Source organism: Lethenteron reissneri, chromosome 31, assembly GCF_015708825.2.
Source record: "Lethenteron reissneri isolate LAM-NWPU_2019-01 chromosome 31, ASM1570882v1, whole genome shotgun sequence".
Lineage (NCBI taxonomy): Eukaryota > Metazoa > Chordata > Hyperoartia > Petromyzontiformes > Petromyzontidae > Lethenteron > Lethenteron reissneri.
Genome location: NC_083809.1, coordinates 7,001,616 through 7,018,087, shown reverse-complemented (window position 1 = coordinate 7,018,087; position 16,472 = coordinate 7,001,616). Strand labels below are relative to the sequence as shown.

General features: G+C 45.7%; 1 protein-coding gene across 2 annotated transcripts; it reads left to right on the top strand.

Annotated features, from left to right (window-relative positions):
* The first annotated feature begins 1,228 nt into the window (after window positions 1-1,228).
* On the top strand, window positions 1,229-15,989 carry LOC133349736 (cobalamin trafficking protein CblD-like). Of its 2 annotated transcripts, XM_061563441.1 has the most exons (8): window positions 1,229-1,346; window positions 3,885-3,923; window positions 6,111-6,258; window positions 6,758-7,005; window positions 7,614-7,722; window positions 8,688-8,818; window positions 10,600-10,686; window positions 12,308-15,989. In XM_061563441.1, exons 2-8 carry the CDS (start codon window positions 3,915-3,917, stop codon window positions 12,626-12,628), a joined length of 1,053 nt encoding a protein of 350 aa, XP_061419425.1. In that variant the 5' UTR covers window positions 1,229-1,346; window positions 3,885-3,914; the 3' UTR covers window positions 12,629-15,989. The 2 variants fall into 2 exon arrangements, with proteins under 2 accessions (XP_061419425.1, XP_061419424.1); XM_061563440.1 differs by lacking the exon at window positions 1,229-1,346 and having other exon boundaries at window positions 3,356-3,923.
* The last annotated feature ends 483 nt before the right edge of the window (window positions 15,990-16,472 follow it).

Below are 16,472 nucleotides of genomic sequence, written 5' to 3'. Positions count from 1 at the left end.
AAATTAAATAATAATAGAATGCGACGTTTCGATTGCAACACAAGCAACCATCATCAGGTACAAATGAATGAGAAAACAAACATAGTAAACTTAGAAATATAATGGCAGTACAACACAGAGAGTCGGCCAACACAACAGTCAACACCCTACCTGGTTGATTAACGTTCTTCCAAAGATTGCTAAATTTTGAGAGACAAAACACAGACACGGAGACACAGACAGACACACAAGCAGAGAGAGGCACACACAGAGACACACAACATAGACACACATACAGACACACAAGCAGAGAGAGACAACACAGAGACACAGAGAGAGACAAGTTCACGTTCAAGTTAATTTATTAGGTATAGCCCTGTGAGCCATTCAGCTCTTGAATCGGGTGCAACCGCAACAAACAAAAAACAAAAACATGAACAAAAAACAACACAGAGACACACCGAGAGAGACACACACAGAGACACACAGACAGACACACAAACAGAGAGAGACAACACAGAGACACAGAGAGAGAGACACACAGAGACACACAGACAGACACACAAGCAGAGAGAGACACACACAGAGACACACACACAGAGACACACAACATAGACACACATACAGACACACAAGCAGAGAGAGACAACACAGAGACACAGAGAGAGACAACACAGAGACACACAGAGAGAGACACAGAGACACACAGACACACAAACAGAGAGAGACACACACAGAGACACAGAGAGAGAGACAACACAGAGACACAGAGAGAGACACACACCACAGAGACACATAGACACACAAGCAGAGAGAGACTCACACAGAGACAACACAGAGACACACAAGCAGAGAGAGACACACACAGAGACACACAGAATGGACGTTGAGATTTATAAGGGCACGGGATGACCAATAAGGTCTGAATTTGTCTGTAATAAGATCGGCACTGATAAGGGGTTGACAGGTATCAATACACAACAAACTATTAGGTATATTTAAAAAAATATGTTTTGGTGTGTTTGTGTTTCTCCCTTGTGGTGAGACTTTGTAGGATGGACGTTGAGATTTATAAGGGCACGGGGTGACCAATAAGGTCTGAATTTGTCTATAATAAGGTTAGGGCACTGATCAGCTGTTTGACATGTGTGCGTCTGCTTGACTATTTTGATGTTACTTTTTTTTGAAAATCGTCGCGGTCCCTTGCTTGACGGTGTTGCGTAATATTTGCCTTTACTTGTGAAATCGTCGCGGTCCCTCAAATCGTCATTCGCGTTGATGTTTTCGCGTCAGCCTCGTTACGAACTCGTAGTCTCCGTCGCCTCGTCGCTTCTTGCTGCTGTTGTTTCTTCCTCTCAACGCTCGTGGTGAGTCTCTCGGCACTCACTTTGTCCTTCTCTCTCTCCCTTTGTTTTGTTGCCTAAACTTAAGAGTCGACCGGAACCGCTTGCCACAGTCGCTGGAGGCCTACAGAGCCCAGGGGTCACGTCGACCCGCTCGCTAGATTCCCCACCTCGTTTAAGCACGCCCTGCCCTTACCGCGCCGCTGATTGGTCCGCGCTACCCGGTTCGTTGCCTGATTGGTCAGGCGCGAACGGATACGCCCCCCTCGCGTGGTTATGGACCAATCCACGACGTCGGCACGTACGCGTTTGCTTATCCGTTGTAGGTAAAGCAAAGCGATAATTGTATAATACCAATTTGGCGTTTGCTAATGCGTTGTTATTCTAGGCCGCTTTTGGATAGTTTTGACCGCGAAATCTTAAATGTTTCACTTGATTTCTATGCTCCGACGCGTTCAAATAGCGGTCAAATAATGACACCGACGCTGCGTTTCGGGAGGCCTCATCCAGCAGCGGAGTGCCAAAGGGCTGCTGTGTAGTGCACCATAGGACGCCGTTATCAGATACAACTACGTCGTCGGGATGAGGGGAACCTTGAATAAGGTGCTACTTTTGTATTTAAACCCCCAAAAAAGCCCACAAGATGGTTCACTGCTTGTTGCGTCAACAAGCAGTGAACCATCTTGCCCCCAGCCTACGTCGTTGACATGCTGCACCCATATGCCCTCCTCATATACCCCCCTCATAATTGTCCCCTCATATTCCCCCATATGCCCCCTTCATATGACCCCCTCATATACCCCCTCATATGCCACCCATATGCCCCCCTCATATACCCCCCTCATATACCCCCCTCATATGCCCCCCTCATATGCCACCCATATGCCCCCCTCATATACCCCCCTCATATACCCCCCTCATATACCCCCTCATATGCCACCCATATGCCCCCCTAATATACCACCCTCATGCCACCCATATGCCCCCCTCATATACCTCCGTCATATGCCACCCATATGCCCCCCTCATATGCCCCCCTCATATACCCCCCTCATATACCCCCCTCATATACCCCCCTCATATACCACCCATATGCCCCCCTCATATGCCCCCCTCATATGCCCCCCTCATATGCCCCCCTCATATACCCCCTCATATGCCACCCATATGCCCCCCTCATATACCCCCCTCATATGCCACCCATATGCCCCCCTCATATACCCCCCTCATATGCCACCCATATGCCCCCCTCATATACCCCCCTCATATACCCCCTCATATGCCACCCATATGCCCCCCTAATATACCACCCTCATGCCACCCATATGCCCCCCTCATATACCTCCGTCATATGCCACCCATATGCCCCCCTCATATGCCCCCCTCATATACCCCCCTCATATACCCCCCTCATATACCACCCATATGCCCCCCTCATATGCCCCCCTCATATGCCCCCCTCATATACCCCCCTCATATGCCCCCCTCATGACACCCACATGCCCCCCTCAAGGTCCCTAAGATCTGGGGATGATGCAGATCCTCTCCTCTTCATGTCCAGGTCGAGGTTTCGGTCTCTGGGTGACCGAGCGTGTTCCCGTGTAGCCCCCAGGCTATGGAACATACTTCCACGGAGACATAGACATCTTTCTGAGTATGTGGACATTTTTAAAATGTGCCTTATAAACCTATTTGTACGCTTCCGATTATTAAACTTTTAGTTCATTTCGCAAACGATTCTTAGAATGTATTTGTAATGTTATTGTTATGGTGAGTGTCTGTGTCCTGTAGAGCGCTTTGATATCCTTGATGAAAAGCGCTGTATAAATGTAATTATTGTTATTAACGCTTGAACTTCAAACTCCGTGGTAATGGAAGGAGGGTTCACAGAGCCTGATCAATGTCATCCCCACCACGATTACCATCGTCATCGCTACGAGGATCGTCATCACCGTTATAACTGTTGCTTTCACCATCCTCACGGTTATCGTAACCACTGTTAACCGCTACAAACATCATCGTTAACACCAGCATAAGTATGGTTCTTCACCTGAGGACGGCTGCTTGCGTTGTGGCCGAAACGTCGTGAGAATTATTTTATTGTTTTATTTTTATTATTTTATTATTTCCCTTCTACGTGACTTTACCGAAAGAACCAAGAAGATATGGTTCACACCGTTGTTATTATCGTCAAGATAATCACGATTTAGTTTATTTTCGTGTCGGTATAAATTCAACTTATTAACTATAACCCTCCACCACCCGACAAAGCCAAACAAAAAGTTGTTACGTCGGCGAATGAAGCCAATTAATTTGGGTTCCCGTCAAAACCGGAACGTTTAACAGCAAGAGTAGGAATCATCGCCGCCGCCGCCACAATAGCCATCGCTACGAGGCTGTGGTCAGAATGCCACCCTCCGCAACGCCGCTGTACCATGGAAGATGAATTGGCCGCCGTCACGGTGGCGTAAGATGCGCACGGCGTTTCGTCAGTGCCGACGCGTGTTTTCCTCACCCGCGTGCAATCGCCTGTGTTTCCGTCTGTACCCTGCTCTCACTCAGGCCTTGCCGAGAACTCATCCGCCTCTCACCATGGCCAAGGTACGCAGCTACAGGTGGTTCCTCGGTCTGTCTTGGCAGGTTAACGTGCCCCCCCCCATTGTCATATTGTTATATTTTTATTATGTTATTATAAGCACAACTGATGTGTTCTACCGGCTGTCTTGTTGATATCCCAACAACTTTGTGGCAATGTGGTTTGTGTTATTGTGGGCTGGGTCGTGTGCTGGTAGTTTGTGTCGACCCGTTTATTGGGCTCGGTTTCTGCAGTACAGTGTGTTCACTCGCATAATTCCGTACAAAAAAAATGAAACGTGGAGGGAAAAAAAGCTGAGAAATGCACAAGAGGTGCATGCTTAAAATTACACTGAAACACAGAAAAACACATGAATCGGGAGATTTAAAAAAATGAGATACTGGTGGGCGAGACTAACCACAGCCAAAGTAGGCAACAGAACGATGCAATCACTTTTGTTTCCAGGAGCTGGTTGTGGCTTCTGCATACGAACTAATCACATCACTCCATACGTCGCATCCTCGGTCACATGAGAAATCGTGTGCCAATTTATTTAATGTTATTTTACTGCTGATCAATCTGTACTACGGAAAGTCAGCCACCACTCGGTTCATTGATGAATTATTGCATCGTATGACTTGACAGATGGTGACGATGTGGGAAAGCCTTTATCTAGCAGTGGATAGATCATGTGACTGCTGTGCAAATTGCTGTGGAATTTATTAGCTTGGAATTCATGATGAGGTGTGGCTGTCAACGGCATTGTTCACAATGACCTGTTAATACTGATGATATGTAAGATGATAATATACGTTTCACAATTATTCTTGATAAAGAATATGCTTATTTAATACTTTACTGTATATTAAATACCACTTTCTTACATATACTGCCAGATGTCCGCATGGTGTGAAGAGTCTGTCATGCAGCAGTGTATTATTAAAAAGGGCTGTACATGTATGTAGACCGCTTGCTTGTAGTTTATAGAGCAACAAAACGCTAATTTGTGATGAGTTCACTTGATTGGGTTTTTGGAGGAGTGGTGTGGTCAATATTAGCACTGGATAGATAAAGGCAGCTGGGAATTGTGGAGAGCCCATCACCCCACTTTGAGACCTTCTATCCTGGAATCAGCTTTAACAGGACCCTGCGGGGTGGGCTGGTAGGAACGAATAACCAAAGCATATAAACATAATGTATTATTACACTTGTTTAGCCATGAAAGCCCCACTGAGTCTAAAGGTTTTTGTAGGGTCCTGCCAAGTGTTTGCAGTAGGGGGCGATGTTGCTACACCTAATCGGACGATCCGAAGGGAGATTTTGAGGCCTAGTTCTAGGCTTTAGGCCTAGCTGTAGGCTTTAGGGCGCTGTGAGTTAATTTTTAATTTAAATGTTTTAATTATTAATGTATAATTTAAATGTTATAATTATTAATGTAAAGCTTTAAATGTAAATGTTTCTATTTCAAAACAGGGAATGTAACATTGTTAAACATTAACTCCCTTTCACACACGCGGGGGTACGATACGAAGGGAGACTTTGAGGCCTAGTTCTAGGCTTTAGGCCTAGCTGTAGGCTTTAGGGCGCTGTGAGTTTTTTTTATGTATTTTCAAAATTTTAATTAAAAGCTATCTCAGGGAATTATAAGGGAAGGTTACACGTGTTTAGCCAGGAAAGCCTCATTAATTTAAATGTTTTGATTAAAAGCTATCTGAGGGAATTATAAGGGAAGGTTACACGTGTTTAGCCAGGAAAGCCTCATTAATTTAAATGTTTTAATTAAAAGCTATCTGAGGGAATTATAAGGGAATGTTACACTTGTTTAGCCAGGAAAGCCTCACAGAGTCTAAAGGTTTTTATAGGGTCATGCCAAGTGTTTTCAGTAGGGGGCGATGTTGCTACACGTAATCGGACATCGGACGGACGGACGATATAATCTATTGTAGGCTGGTCCACTTCGTTCCTACCAGTAATAGTTGTACTTGACAAACATGGCTGTGGTGGCACACCTCTTTGGAGGTGGGGTTGATTCAATGTCACATATCTCTTTAGTCCAAACCTGCCAGGCTCTGAGGTTTGACAGAAGCTGGCAGTACAGCATTAACTTCAGAAGGACCTATCTACAGACTAATCATTTGCATGTATTCTAAGTCTAAGAATAAATCAATCCATGCATCCTTATGTGTGCATGCTTGGGTGTTGTCTGCTTCCAGGTGCTGGGTGGCCGTGTGCGCCTGGTGACGTACGTGGCGGGTGTGCGTGCGCTGGCATGTCGCGTGGCAGCTGGCAGGACCTTCTCCACATCCGGGGTAGCGGGAGGTGGAGAGAGCGACGTGACGGTTGCCTCCCCACAGGACGGAGGTGAGGCTGTCAGTGTATTTCAACATTGCTCTCTATGGATATGCTTGTAATAAACTGCAGGGAGGTCCAATTGTGGTGGGTTGCATTTGATGTGCATGGCCAGGTATTGATTTCACAAGAGTATCAAAGAATCAAGTCAGGTCGATTAGAGGAAACTAAAATATAGTGGAGGTGTGACCATGTCCAAGAAGAATGGTGACCATGTCCAAGAAGAATGGTGACCATTCTGACTGGAAGGATGACTGCAAGGAGCTACTGATGAAGGAAACATGCCCCAACAGTCCCAAAAGTATTTTCGGTTGTACCACATTTTTTCAATGGGGTGTCCAAAGGCAGGTCCTGATGAAGCTCCTGGCACGTGGAGAGTTCGACAACACGCGGTGCAACCCGAAAACACATCGCAGAAGATATCTTTATTTTTTATAACGTGCTTGTAATAATGGGGATTTTTAGGCTATACAAAGACGTTTTTTGTTTGTTTACCATCTTCCTTGCACAGACATCCAGACGGTTTGGCCGGACGAGCGGATGGGGCCTTTCGGGCCTCGCGACAGCCGCTTCCAGCTGCCGGGCAACATGGGCTTCAGCAGCCACGTGCACGGCGCCATGAGCCCGGCGTCCGCGAGAAACCTAGCAGCCGGCGCCCAACCGACAGCACGCCGTCAGCAGCTTCCCGACGTGCTCGTCGAACCCTCGGCTCAGGACCGCCACACGTTCGTGCTGGCGCAGTTCGTCAACGAGTTCCAGGTGATGGGTCAATAAACCTCTCCGCTCATGCGCCAGTGTTAGAATTTTCCCGTGGGAATACGTCGGCAGAGCTGGAAGCGCGGTGCGTGCTTGCTTGCTCTGATTAAATGTACGCGTGCCCCTTGAATTCTAAGAGAATTGGGTTTGGCACATCGTTGCGCTCGTGTGTGGCGGTTCAATTTGCACCGGGCTAGTGCAGTTCAGCAGTGACTTTAAGGTGGCAGATCACTGCTATATTTTGTCTGGGAATTTGACAGCTGAGTTGGAGCCGAAGTGTTCGCTTTTATTGATTAAATATGCACATGTATTGTTTAAAGATTTGCAATTAAAATGTTAACAATAGCTGCTGTCGGGCAACTTGAAAGTCAGGTTTGTGGGTAATGCAGAGATTATGGGTTTTCTTGAATAACTGGTTTTAGCAAGAGTTTGAATTTCTCCTACATTTAAATTATTAAACAAAACCATCAGCTATCTCTTTGTCAGCAAAATTCCACGGCTCTCTTGCGAAACCAATCACATTGTCAATGGGATGTAGCCGAGTTAAATAGCAACAGGAAGACTGTGCACTTGCCAGTGCAGTGACACATTTTGTCAATTTTGCTTGGCAGGGCATGGAGAGTTCGCCCGTGCCTCCGATCCCGCAGAGTGCCGACACGTACTTCGACTCGGGTCCCGTGGAGTGCGTGGTGCAGGGCTGTCCTGAGCTACTGCAGAGAGGTGAGCCTCCTATCTTAGACCACGTACATGTAAAGTCCACTCTTGTCAATCCACTGCTGGATGAGGGCCTCTCCACACCTTGCGGAGCATACGAGGGTTATTTTGACAGTATTTCACCACGCTAGTCATTGCGGGTTACTCAATATCGGGGGGGGGGGGGGGGTGGTAGGGGGAGGGCAGTACAACAATATCATTTTATGCACTTGCCTCTACTGTCCCACCATGCCACTGCACCTGTCTTTTATGCATGGCAGTCACCCTTCCAAGCACAATTCAAGCTCAAGTCTGCTGAACTTCCGAGATCTGACGAGATCCAGTGCATTTTTGGGTGTTATGAACAGACTATGACCATACGACCATGTTTCTTCTCACATTTATATGCCAGTGGCATACGATGAAGCGTAACCAACATCTTTTTGGAATTCTTGTGGACAGAAGTGTATCATCCAATGTGCAAGAATGACTTGGGACAATGACATAACTACTTTTGAGGTCCCTTCATTTCCCTATTATCTACTATAAGTGGTGCATATTCTCAGATGTCATGTTATAGATGGAGATGTTTGATGAATAGCAATAAGATTGAAACATTTCGTTTGCAATGCTGGTATATTCTATACTACGTTAAAAAGCTTATTTTGCATATTTTTTTTGTGTGTGCAGTCCTTTGAGACTGTGCTCTAAGGATGAACTCCGCTACACTTGAGAACCTGGTTTAGTTATTGGTGCCTTCCTCTATTCCAGACCAGAATCTCAGTGGTTGGCGCTAACCCCCCGGTCCACCCGGCCACCTCATGAGACCACCTTTCCAACCATTGCACGCCATACAAAACAAGTTGTTCTGGACACCCAACACACGTTTGTGGGTGGCTGGTGACCTGTAAAATAATGTCAAGCTCGGGGTAATGCCATTGTTTGAGTGTTTTTGTGTGTTGTATTTTTCTTTTTGTTTCCTCCCACACTAGATTTCGCTACCATGTTCCCAGAAGCACCGAACTCAGACCTCACAGTCATCACAGTTACACAGAAAACGCAGAATAACATGACGGCGTGGAGCCCCGATGTGGAAGAGGAGAGAGATCGGTTGATGCAAAATGTGAGGCTCCAGTTGGCGTGCTGTGCAATACAATACCATTTGGATTTATATATTGTCTAAACGTTACTGCATCTCAAAGTGCCGTACAGAATCAGACTGCCTGAGCCTGTCGAAGATTGATTAGCTGTCGATTTGAAGTTTTTGTGACTGCAAGGGTCCATACTCTTTGGTTTTTTCGGTAAAGTCACATAGGTAAAAAAAAAAATTATAATAAATTAAATCACGACGTTTCGGAGGCAACACAAGCTTTCGTCTTCAGGTGGAACCGTCACAGCAAAATTACTGTATCAGTAATCAGATACAGTAATTTTATTATTTTATTTTTTACCTACGTGACTTTACCGAAAAAACCAAAGAGTATTGATTAGCTGCTTCACTAGAAAGGCGTTGCTGCAGCATGGAGAGTGTGCGGAGGGGAAGTAGGATGAGACAAGAAGGGAGAGAGGTAGGTAGTGGCTTGGTAACAGTGAGTGTGCCCTTGAAATTGATCCGGGATTGGATTGGGACCCAACGGAGGTTTCGGAGTATTGTGGTGATGTGGTCTCATTCATGGGTGCGGGTCAGAAGTCGAGTAGCTGCATTTTCGATCTTCTGGAGTGTGGATACGAATAAGAGCCCTTGGGGAGGCTGGAGAGAAGAGGGTGGGAATATGGGTACATTGAGTCATTTCCGCACGACCTTCAACCTGAAAAATTGTTGAAAAGGAGAGTGGTTTTTGAGACACTTGTTAATTACGATGTGAGGCTTTTGGGGGTTTTTGTCATTTATTTTTCACCAAATTATATTTGGCCTCTAGGCAAAGAGTGAATTTCCCTTTTTTCTGGTAGCCCCTGCAGCTGTCAAGAATCATGTGTCCTATTAGGTAATTTAGAAGTGACAGGTGTTTTCCTAGCATACATCAGGGCCCTGTATTCCAGTCGATTTTCTACTCTTCAATTGTGCAGGCAAATATATTCTGCTTGCGGTGAAATATATACCAAATCTTAGCACTCATTGGTGGGCAATACTTTATTATGGCAGGATGGAAAAGCAACGGTTTTGAAACGTGTTATAGTTGAATGCTAAATGTTTTCAACTAATCCAATGTAGCTGTACATGCCGTATGGATCGCAGAAAACCGCTAGAATGTGCACGGTTGGCGCATTTCTTGGTGATGGGTCTGATGGTTTATACTTCAGCACAGTCATAGTACGGCGATTCTTTGATCTTTTGTTTGTGGAAGGTGTACGCGCATCTCCCACAGCGCGTTCGAGAGCGATTTAGCGAGGTCCGTAGTGTTCGTGGGAGAGAGAATCCCGGTGCTTCCAAAGTCGTGTCGTCAACGAGCGTTTTGTTTTCCACGTCCATAGGCGCCCATAATTTCGTCCTGCCAGTGTTGATGGTTTTTATTTTTGGCTACTATCGCACTTTTGAGATGTCTTATTATAAAATTAAGGTTTCCTGTAGTTTATGACCAATCTTGATCATGATATATTTCAAACCTCTACTACATATAATCATTAAGATATTTAATTTTGGCTGGAGGAAAGTATGTTTTACATACATACAAAATTTTTTCTGCATTTGAAAAAATCTGGAGCATGACACAGGCACGAAATGGGCTGCTCTTTTAAAACATTGTGAAAGGATCAGATTGCACACACCTTGGTTATTTCCCAATGATGCTACCACGAAGAGGCAGGAATACAATGTTACTCTGCAAACTGGCTCGGATTTGAGTACACCATTCATCGCGTTCAAGTCCAGCCCATGTTTGAATGCATGCCTCTTTCGTTGTGCAGTTTGTGGAAGGCGCTAAGGAGATCTGCTTTGCCCTGCGTGCGGAGGGATACTGGGCAGACTTTGTCGACCCTTCGTCCGGAATGCCTGTGAGTAACCCCCCCTGCGTCTTTCATTTTCCCCTTTCTTTGCATATCCCTTGATCTCCACCCTGCTGTATTCAGTTATATCTCACCTTGATTACTGCAGGAATCTCTTTCCAATTGGTAAGGTTACCATGTGTTTGATCTCTATAACATGGGTTGTTACTCACAATGGTGGTAAAGTATTTTCAGCCTCTTTCGTTCCTCTACAAACTCCCAGAATCCCTGGTATAAAAACTTTGTTAACATTGAATGATGCTTCTAGGGCCCTTTACCAGGTCTTGGAAACGAGACCGAATCAACCCGATCTTACCCCTACCATCCACCCCTGCATTGGCCTCCCAAACACCTGCGTATAAACCACAAAACTACCAATCGTCAAAATAATATCCGTTTCGAATTACTTTCCACCTTGACGCCAACAGCTATATCAGGCTGCCACATGCTTGTGTGCCATCTGATGGGGCTGTAAGGTGTTTCATGGTTTTTCAGTAATATGAAGCCTAGGTTTTTTTTACTTTTGAGAGGGCCTAGTTACAAGCAGCTGCCATCGCCACTCGGACGGAGGGGGGGGGGGGGACCGTTATAGAGCTCAGCAGCACCTATCAAGACAAGCTTTGGGCCACTCATCTCTCTTATGTCCTCCACTCTGCCAGGCACGGTGGCACACGTTCAGAATGTGGCTCTTTGAGGGAAAAGCGTAATGGATCACACAGATGTGTTGTGGTGCAAACCACGACTCAGAGGCAGGTCTTGTAGGGGGCTTTCGCCAAGTTTATTAGGGGCTTACGCCTAAGTTGATACAGCTCCCGCCTACTCTCCACGGCTATCTATTTCTCCCCCAGGGAAGGGGTACTGGGAGTCCCTAACACCCCCCCCGGCTATCGGGGCTCTTCACCCTGCACCGGCCGAGGGCTCAACCAACTTTGGCCGGTTGGGTGAATCAGAGCCACCCTTAGCCTCGTGTGAGGTTATCCTACCCTGGGTCCCATCTCTCTCTCTCTCCTCGTTCCCTGGTGCTCTTGACGACACCGCTTACGTTACGGGGTCCCCCTTAAATATCCACTTGGGACATGATGTCACCGTCCCCCGAGGTCTCCCTGACCTCACGCCCTCCGATGTCACTCCCTCGGAGGGCGAGCATGACGTGCCGACACCCAATACTCCTCTACAGATGTATGAAACTCTCACACCCACTGTGCTGCGTGGTGACCAGGAGATGACAGCACAAAAAGTGGGTTTTTTATGAACCTGTCTCTGAACACATTTCAACGCTGTAAGCTTGGGTGTTCTCCAGGTTCTACGGTTTTCTTGCACATTCCAAACTTACATTCAGGAAGCCACGCCGGTTGTCACAGCCACTCTTAAATGTAGTCTTCCAGGTTGGGCTGCGTGTTAGAATTCCTTCTCAAGTTTTTTCCTTGCGTTACTACAGGCATCTTCCGGAGTCAGAGTTAAGATGTCCGTAGCAGTGCATGGTGAAAGCTCGAGAGGAGAAATGCTCAACCCTAAAGTATGACCCTCTTGAATCAGACTCTTGAGGCTCGTTGATGTTTTCCCGTATATACAACTCACCTGTTCTGGTATCATAATGTAAATTTTCACTACGCCCTGCTTTTCTTTTTAGTTCTTTGGGCCGTACACGAACAGTCCCCTTTTTGAGACGGACGGACGCTACCGGCAGCTGGGCTTCCAGGTGGAGGACCTGGGCTGCTGCAAGGTGATCCGTCACCGCACGTGGGGCTCCCACGTTCTGGTCGGCAGCCTCCTGACGGACGCTCCCACGAGCAGCTCGCTGCTGGGCGGCCTCACGCACAGCGGCGGCGCCGGGGCCGGAGCCATCGAGCCTCGGCCCACCTCGGGCACGGAAGGGGATGCCGAAGGGCCGGCTGGGGAGGAGAGCGGGCGCTGTCGAGTGGCGGCGAGCGCCGAGGTGAAGGACGCTTAGGGGGGGGGAGGGGCGTTTATTTTGTGTTTTGCGCACCATCGTGGGGAAAGCCCACAGTTACCTTTTGGGCGGCGCAGCGCAGAGTACGTGGGCAGAGCGCGTCTGATTTTGCGCGCATCGATGGAAATGGATGCTTTTTGCGGCTCGCTTGTGCGTGCTTCGAATCGTTGGTGTAACAACGTGTTATTTGAGGAGGCGAGGGGGGTGGCGTGTCCTGAAAAAAACATAACCCACGGAAGTTAATTGTCTACAAAGTTGGCTTTTGTTGAGAACTGGTGCATTACATGAATGAAAAAAAATCTGCTGTGCAGCCATCTTTGGGGAGATACAGAAAAAACGTTCAAAATTGGATTGTAAATCAAGCTGGCATATGTTATCTAAAATACATGTGTGGGTTATTAAGCTATTTTCAGGATACTCCTGCATGATTTATGAAAATGATATTTGAATGTTACCATTAGACTAATGGAACCAACAACACAACGAACCAGATTGAACAAATAAGACTGACAATACGAGCAACATTACACACTAAACCAGAAAATAAATCGATTATTAAATAGGATAGTGACCCTGCACATTGACAAAGTCACCAAATTGTCGGGAGGATGGTGAATAGCTACATTATATAATAGGTCATGAAGTCATTAACACCTTAAAACCTCCAATAGGTATAAATATATAACGTGGAAGTGCATACATTGTACATTTTGCAGTGGTAAATCAACATGGTAATTGCACACCAGTATCACACTTGTTCATAATCTTCAGTGTGATGTAGCCCTTGCTATCTTAATATGGCAACTGTGTGATGGTTTCGAGCACATCTGTCTTAAACTGGGTTTCACATATAACCTCATGGCAAGGGCATGCAAAGAAGGAGTCAACAGACCCCTGCCATTGTAATTTGGCCACTCACATCAATGACATAATGTACTTGTGGTGCATACGTAGCTAACTGATTCGCACGGTTGGCTACGTATGGTTCGAAATAAGTTCAACATACACGAAATGACAAAGACAAGAAGTTGAATGTTAATCTTTATTTTAGTGTTTGGTGCGGCCACCTGCAACGATACAACGAGGCTTTACCGTGTGTGTCATTGAATTGACGAAAGAACATAGTGTGTCTCAGTCCTTCCAGCAGCCATGAATAAAATTCGAATTAAATGCTTTGTATGTATGTTGAACCTCTTTTGCGCCCTACATAGCCAACCGTGCTCTCAGGTGAGGATTCAGATTCTTCCACGGGTATCCAAATTGTATTCACTGCTGGGCGTCGAGATACCCACGGAAGAAGATTTAATATCTCATTTTTTCTCCCAGGCTGCGGTCGCACGTGCGGTCTCGTAGTAGTACCAGTGTTCAGAACCATTTCCTGAAGAATATGGACGTGAAACCGAGGTGTGCCTTTTGGTGCAAAAGCAGGATAATGCTTCTTTAAATTTCTCACTCTGTACCCACGTTTGTTTAAGATGTTACTGGAGATGACGTTGGAACGTCCTCATCTCTGTTGCATGGTGGATGTCGACAAGAGTGTTGTTGCGAGGGGCGAGTGTGGATTCATCGCCTCTCGTGGTTGCTCAAGTGACGCTTGAACCCACGATCGATTCTTGCGCACGCAATTTGATGCATGTATCGTGAGCTTCAGAATCGGCATTAATTGATGTATTGATGCATCGTGCCACATATTCTTGCTACCTTGCCACCACATCTGTGCCTAGGGCTTTTTTCTCAACATCCAAAGTGTGAAGCAAGCATAATTTTTGCTTTGCCAATTAATAGTTTAAAATGTTTTTTTGTTTGTTTAAGCTGTTGGTTCAATCAAGCTGATGTGCACATATATGTGATCTTATGTGGCTTGCGGGCTATTGCAGGAATTTCTGTCATGTGATCTTGAAGCCTAAAAGGTGTTAGCTGTTGAGTCTGTTCGTATTTTAGCCTCTTTGTCCTTATTAGCTCATATTCTTTCCAGCAGATGGCGAGCTTCATTAGCTGGAGAGGATGTTTGTGTAGGTATTTGGTTGCTCGGTTTTGTTTGTCAGACAGAACGGTCTGGTCCGTTTATGAGAGCTGGTGTGAACCACATGTAAGCACACGTGCATGCGTGCACACGTATACAAATGCACGGGCACACGCACACAAACAAAGACATTCTATGTATAGACAACAGACATGGGGAAAATGCTGCTGGCTAGCATTCAGCGAGCATGGAGCTCACACACGAAGACACACATACAACCACTGAATTATTGTCCACACAAACATACATTGTACATACGTGCGCACATACAATCACACAGACATTAAGAAGCCAAACGGATAACGTACGGTATGAACTACAAACACATTATAACGCACACGCACAACATTTGGCAGGAGTCTGCTATATAGATCTTATGTAAACAAAAACTGATTTTCCAGTAGTGTTTGGCAATGGTTTAAATTCAAGGTTTATGTACCGAGTCTTGAAGAACGATGCATCAGTATCGACAAAGCCCCTTTTCACTGTTGGTGCATTCACAGCACACGGGTTCTTGCAATGTAGCAGCAAGGTGATTTAACTATCCACGCATTTGTTTTTGGACAACACTTGTACAATGCATTGGGGAAACCTCTTAATACCATTAACAAGTGAAACGGCCTTCATTTTTAATTCAGCCTTGTTCATTGAAATTCAACTCCGGATATGTAATGTAGTGTTTAATTTGCAGTCGCATTGCTCTTTTACAATGGCCTGTTACGTATATAAGACGGTGTGTAGTGTATATATTGGCATATGTACGAGTACCTTGCTGTCATGCAGTGGGATGAAATTACCTCTAGTTGAAATACACTGGTTGTGTGCTGATAGAGGAATGCCTTTTGGCACGCAGAAAGGGCATTGACTCTAATTTGATCAGATGCTTCATTTTAGTTTTCATGTCCAGCTTTCAATTTCAAGTGTTATTTTTGGCTGGCCATGTGAGAACTCAAGAGACCAGGATAGTCTCATTTGCAAGCAAAAATACAAATACAGATACTTCTCTACTTACAAACATTCGACTTTCAGAGATACGAAGAAACCTGTCTGTATGTCCAGTTGCCTGTTGGGACCGAGAGTCGTAAGTTCAACTGCCGCGCAATAGATGGCAGTGGTGGCATCTAATCTGCAGAACACGAAGAACCAGTTACATCTACAGGATAGTATACGACATTTAAAAGCTATTCCCCGTATTTCGTGTACTTACCGTACACCATGTTTGGAATCGACAGGAGTGACGTTGGACTTAAGAACAAATCGAATTACGAACAGACCTCTAGAACCGAACTTGTTGGTAAGCAGAGGAGTTCCCGTACAATAAAGTGGTGCTACTCCGAATTGACTTTACACGCCTAATTTGTATCCATTGTTTATGGAGTGTGCAGTAATTTGACTGACTGCAATGTTGGCGATTACTGCAGAATGTTCTCTGCAGTGGATTTCAGCAGCTGCTGTTGAGTTTTGGGTAATTATAATGTTGAGTTCATTTGGTATTCGCGGCCATTCTTTTCGGTAGGATTGTATTACGTGCGATGTTTTGCGTCGTTTACAGTCGTGTCACAGCAGGGGGCTTTTTGATAGATTATCCCCGATTGAGTAAAACAGTTCAGTCACTGCAGACTTATTGCATGTTTGGGTACATGTTATGTCAATTACTACACCGTGGCAGGAGTGATTTGGCCTGCTATAATTATAAACGCAGAGTTTCCAGATGGAAAAAATGTCCCTCTCTTACCCGATTAGTGTGGCGAAGATGCTTGTGGTGATAAATGTAATTTTGCGGGTGATTTTTAAGTGGTAGGTCGCATGTGTCTTTGGCCC

Coding starts and splice junctions, on each gene's coding strand:
- LOC133349736 (XM_061563440.1), top strand. CDS start 3,765: ATGAATTGGCCGCCGTCACGGTGGCGTAAGATGCGCACGGCGTTTCGT. Junction 6,259..6,757: donor TGCCTCCCCACAGGACGGAG/GTGAGGCTGTCA, acceptor TTCCTTGCACAG/ACATCCAGACGGTTTGGCCG. Junction 10,687..12,307: donor ACCCTTCGTCCGGAATGCCT/GTGAGTAACCCC, acceptor TTTTCTTTTTAG/TTCTTTGGGCCGTACACGAA.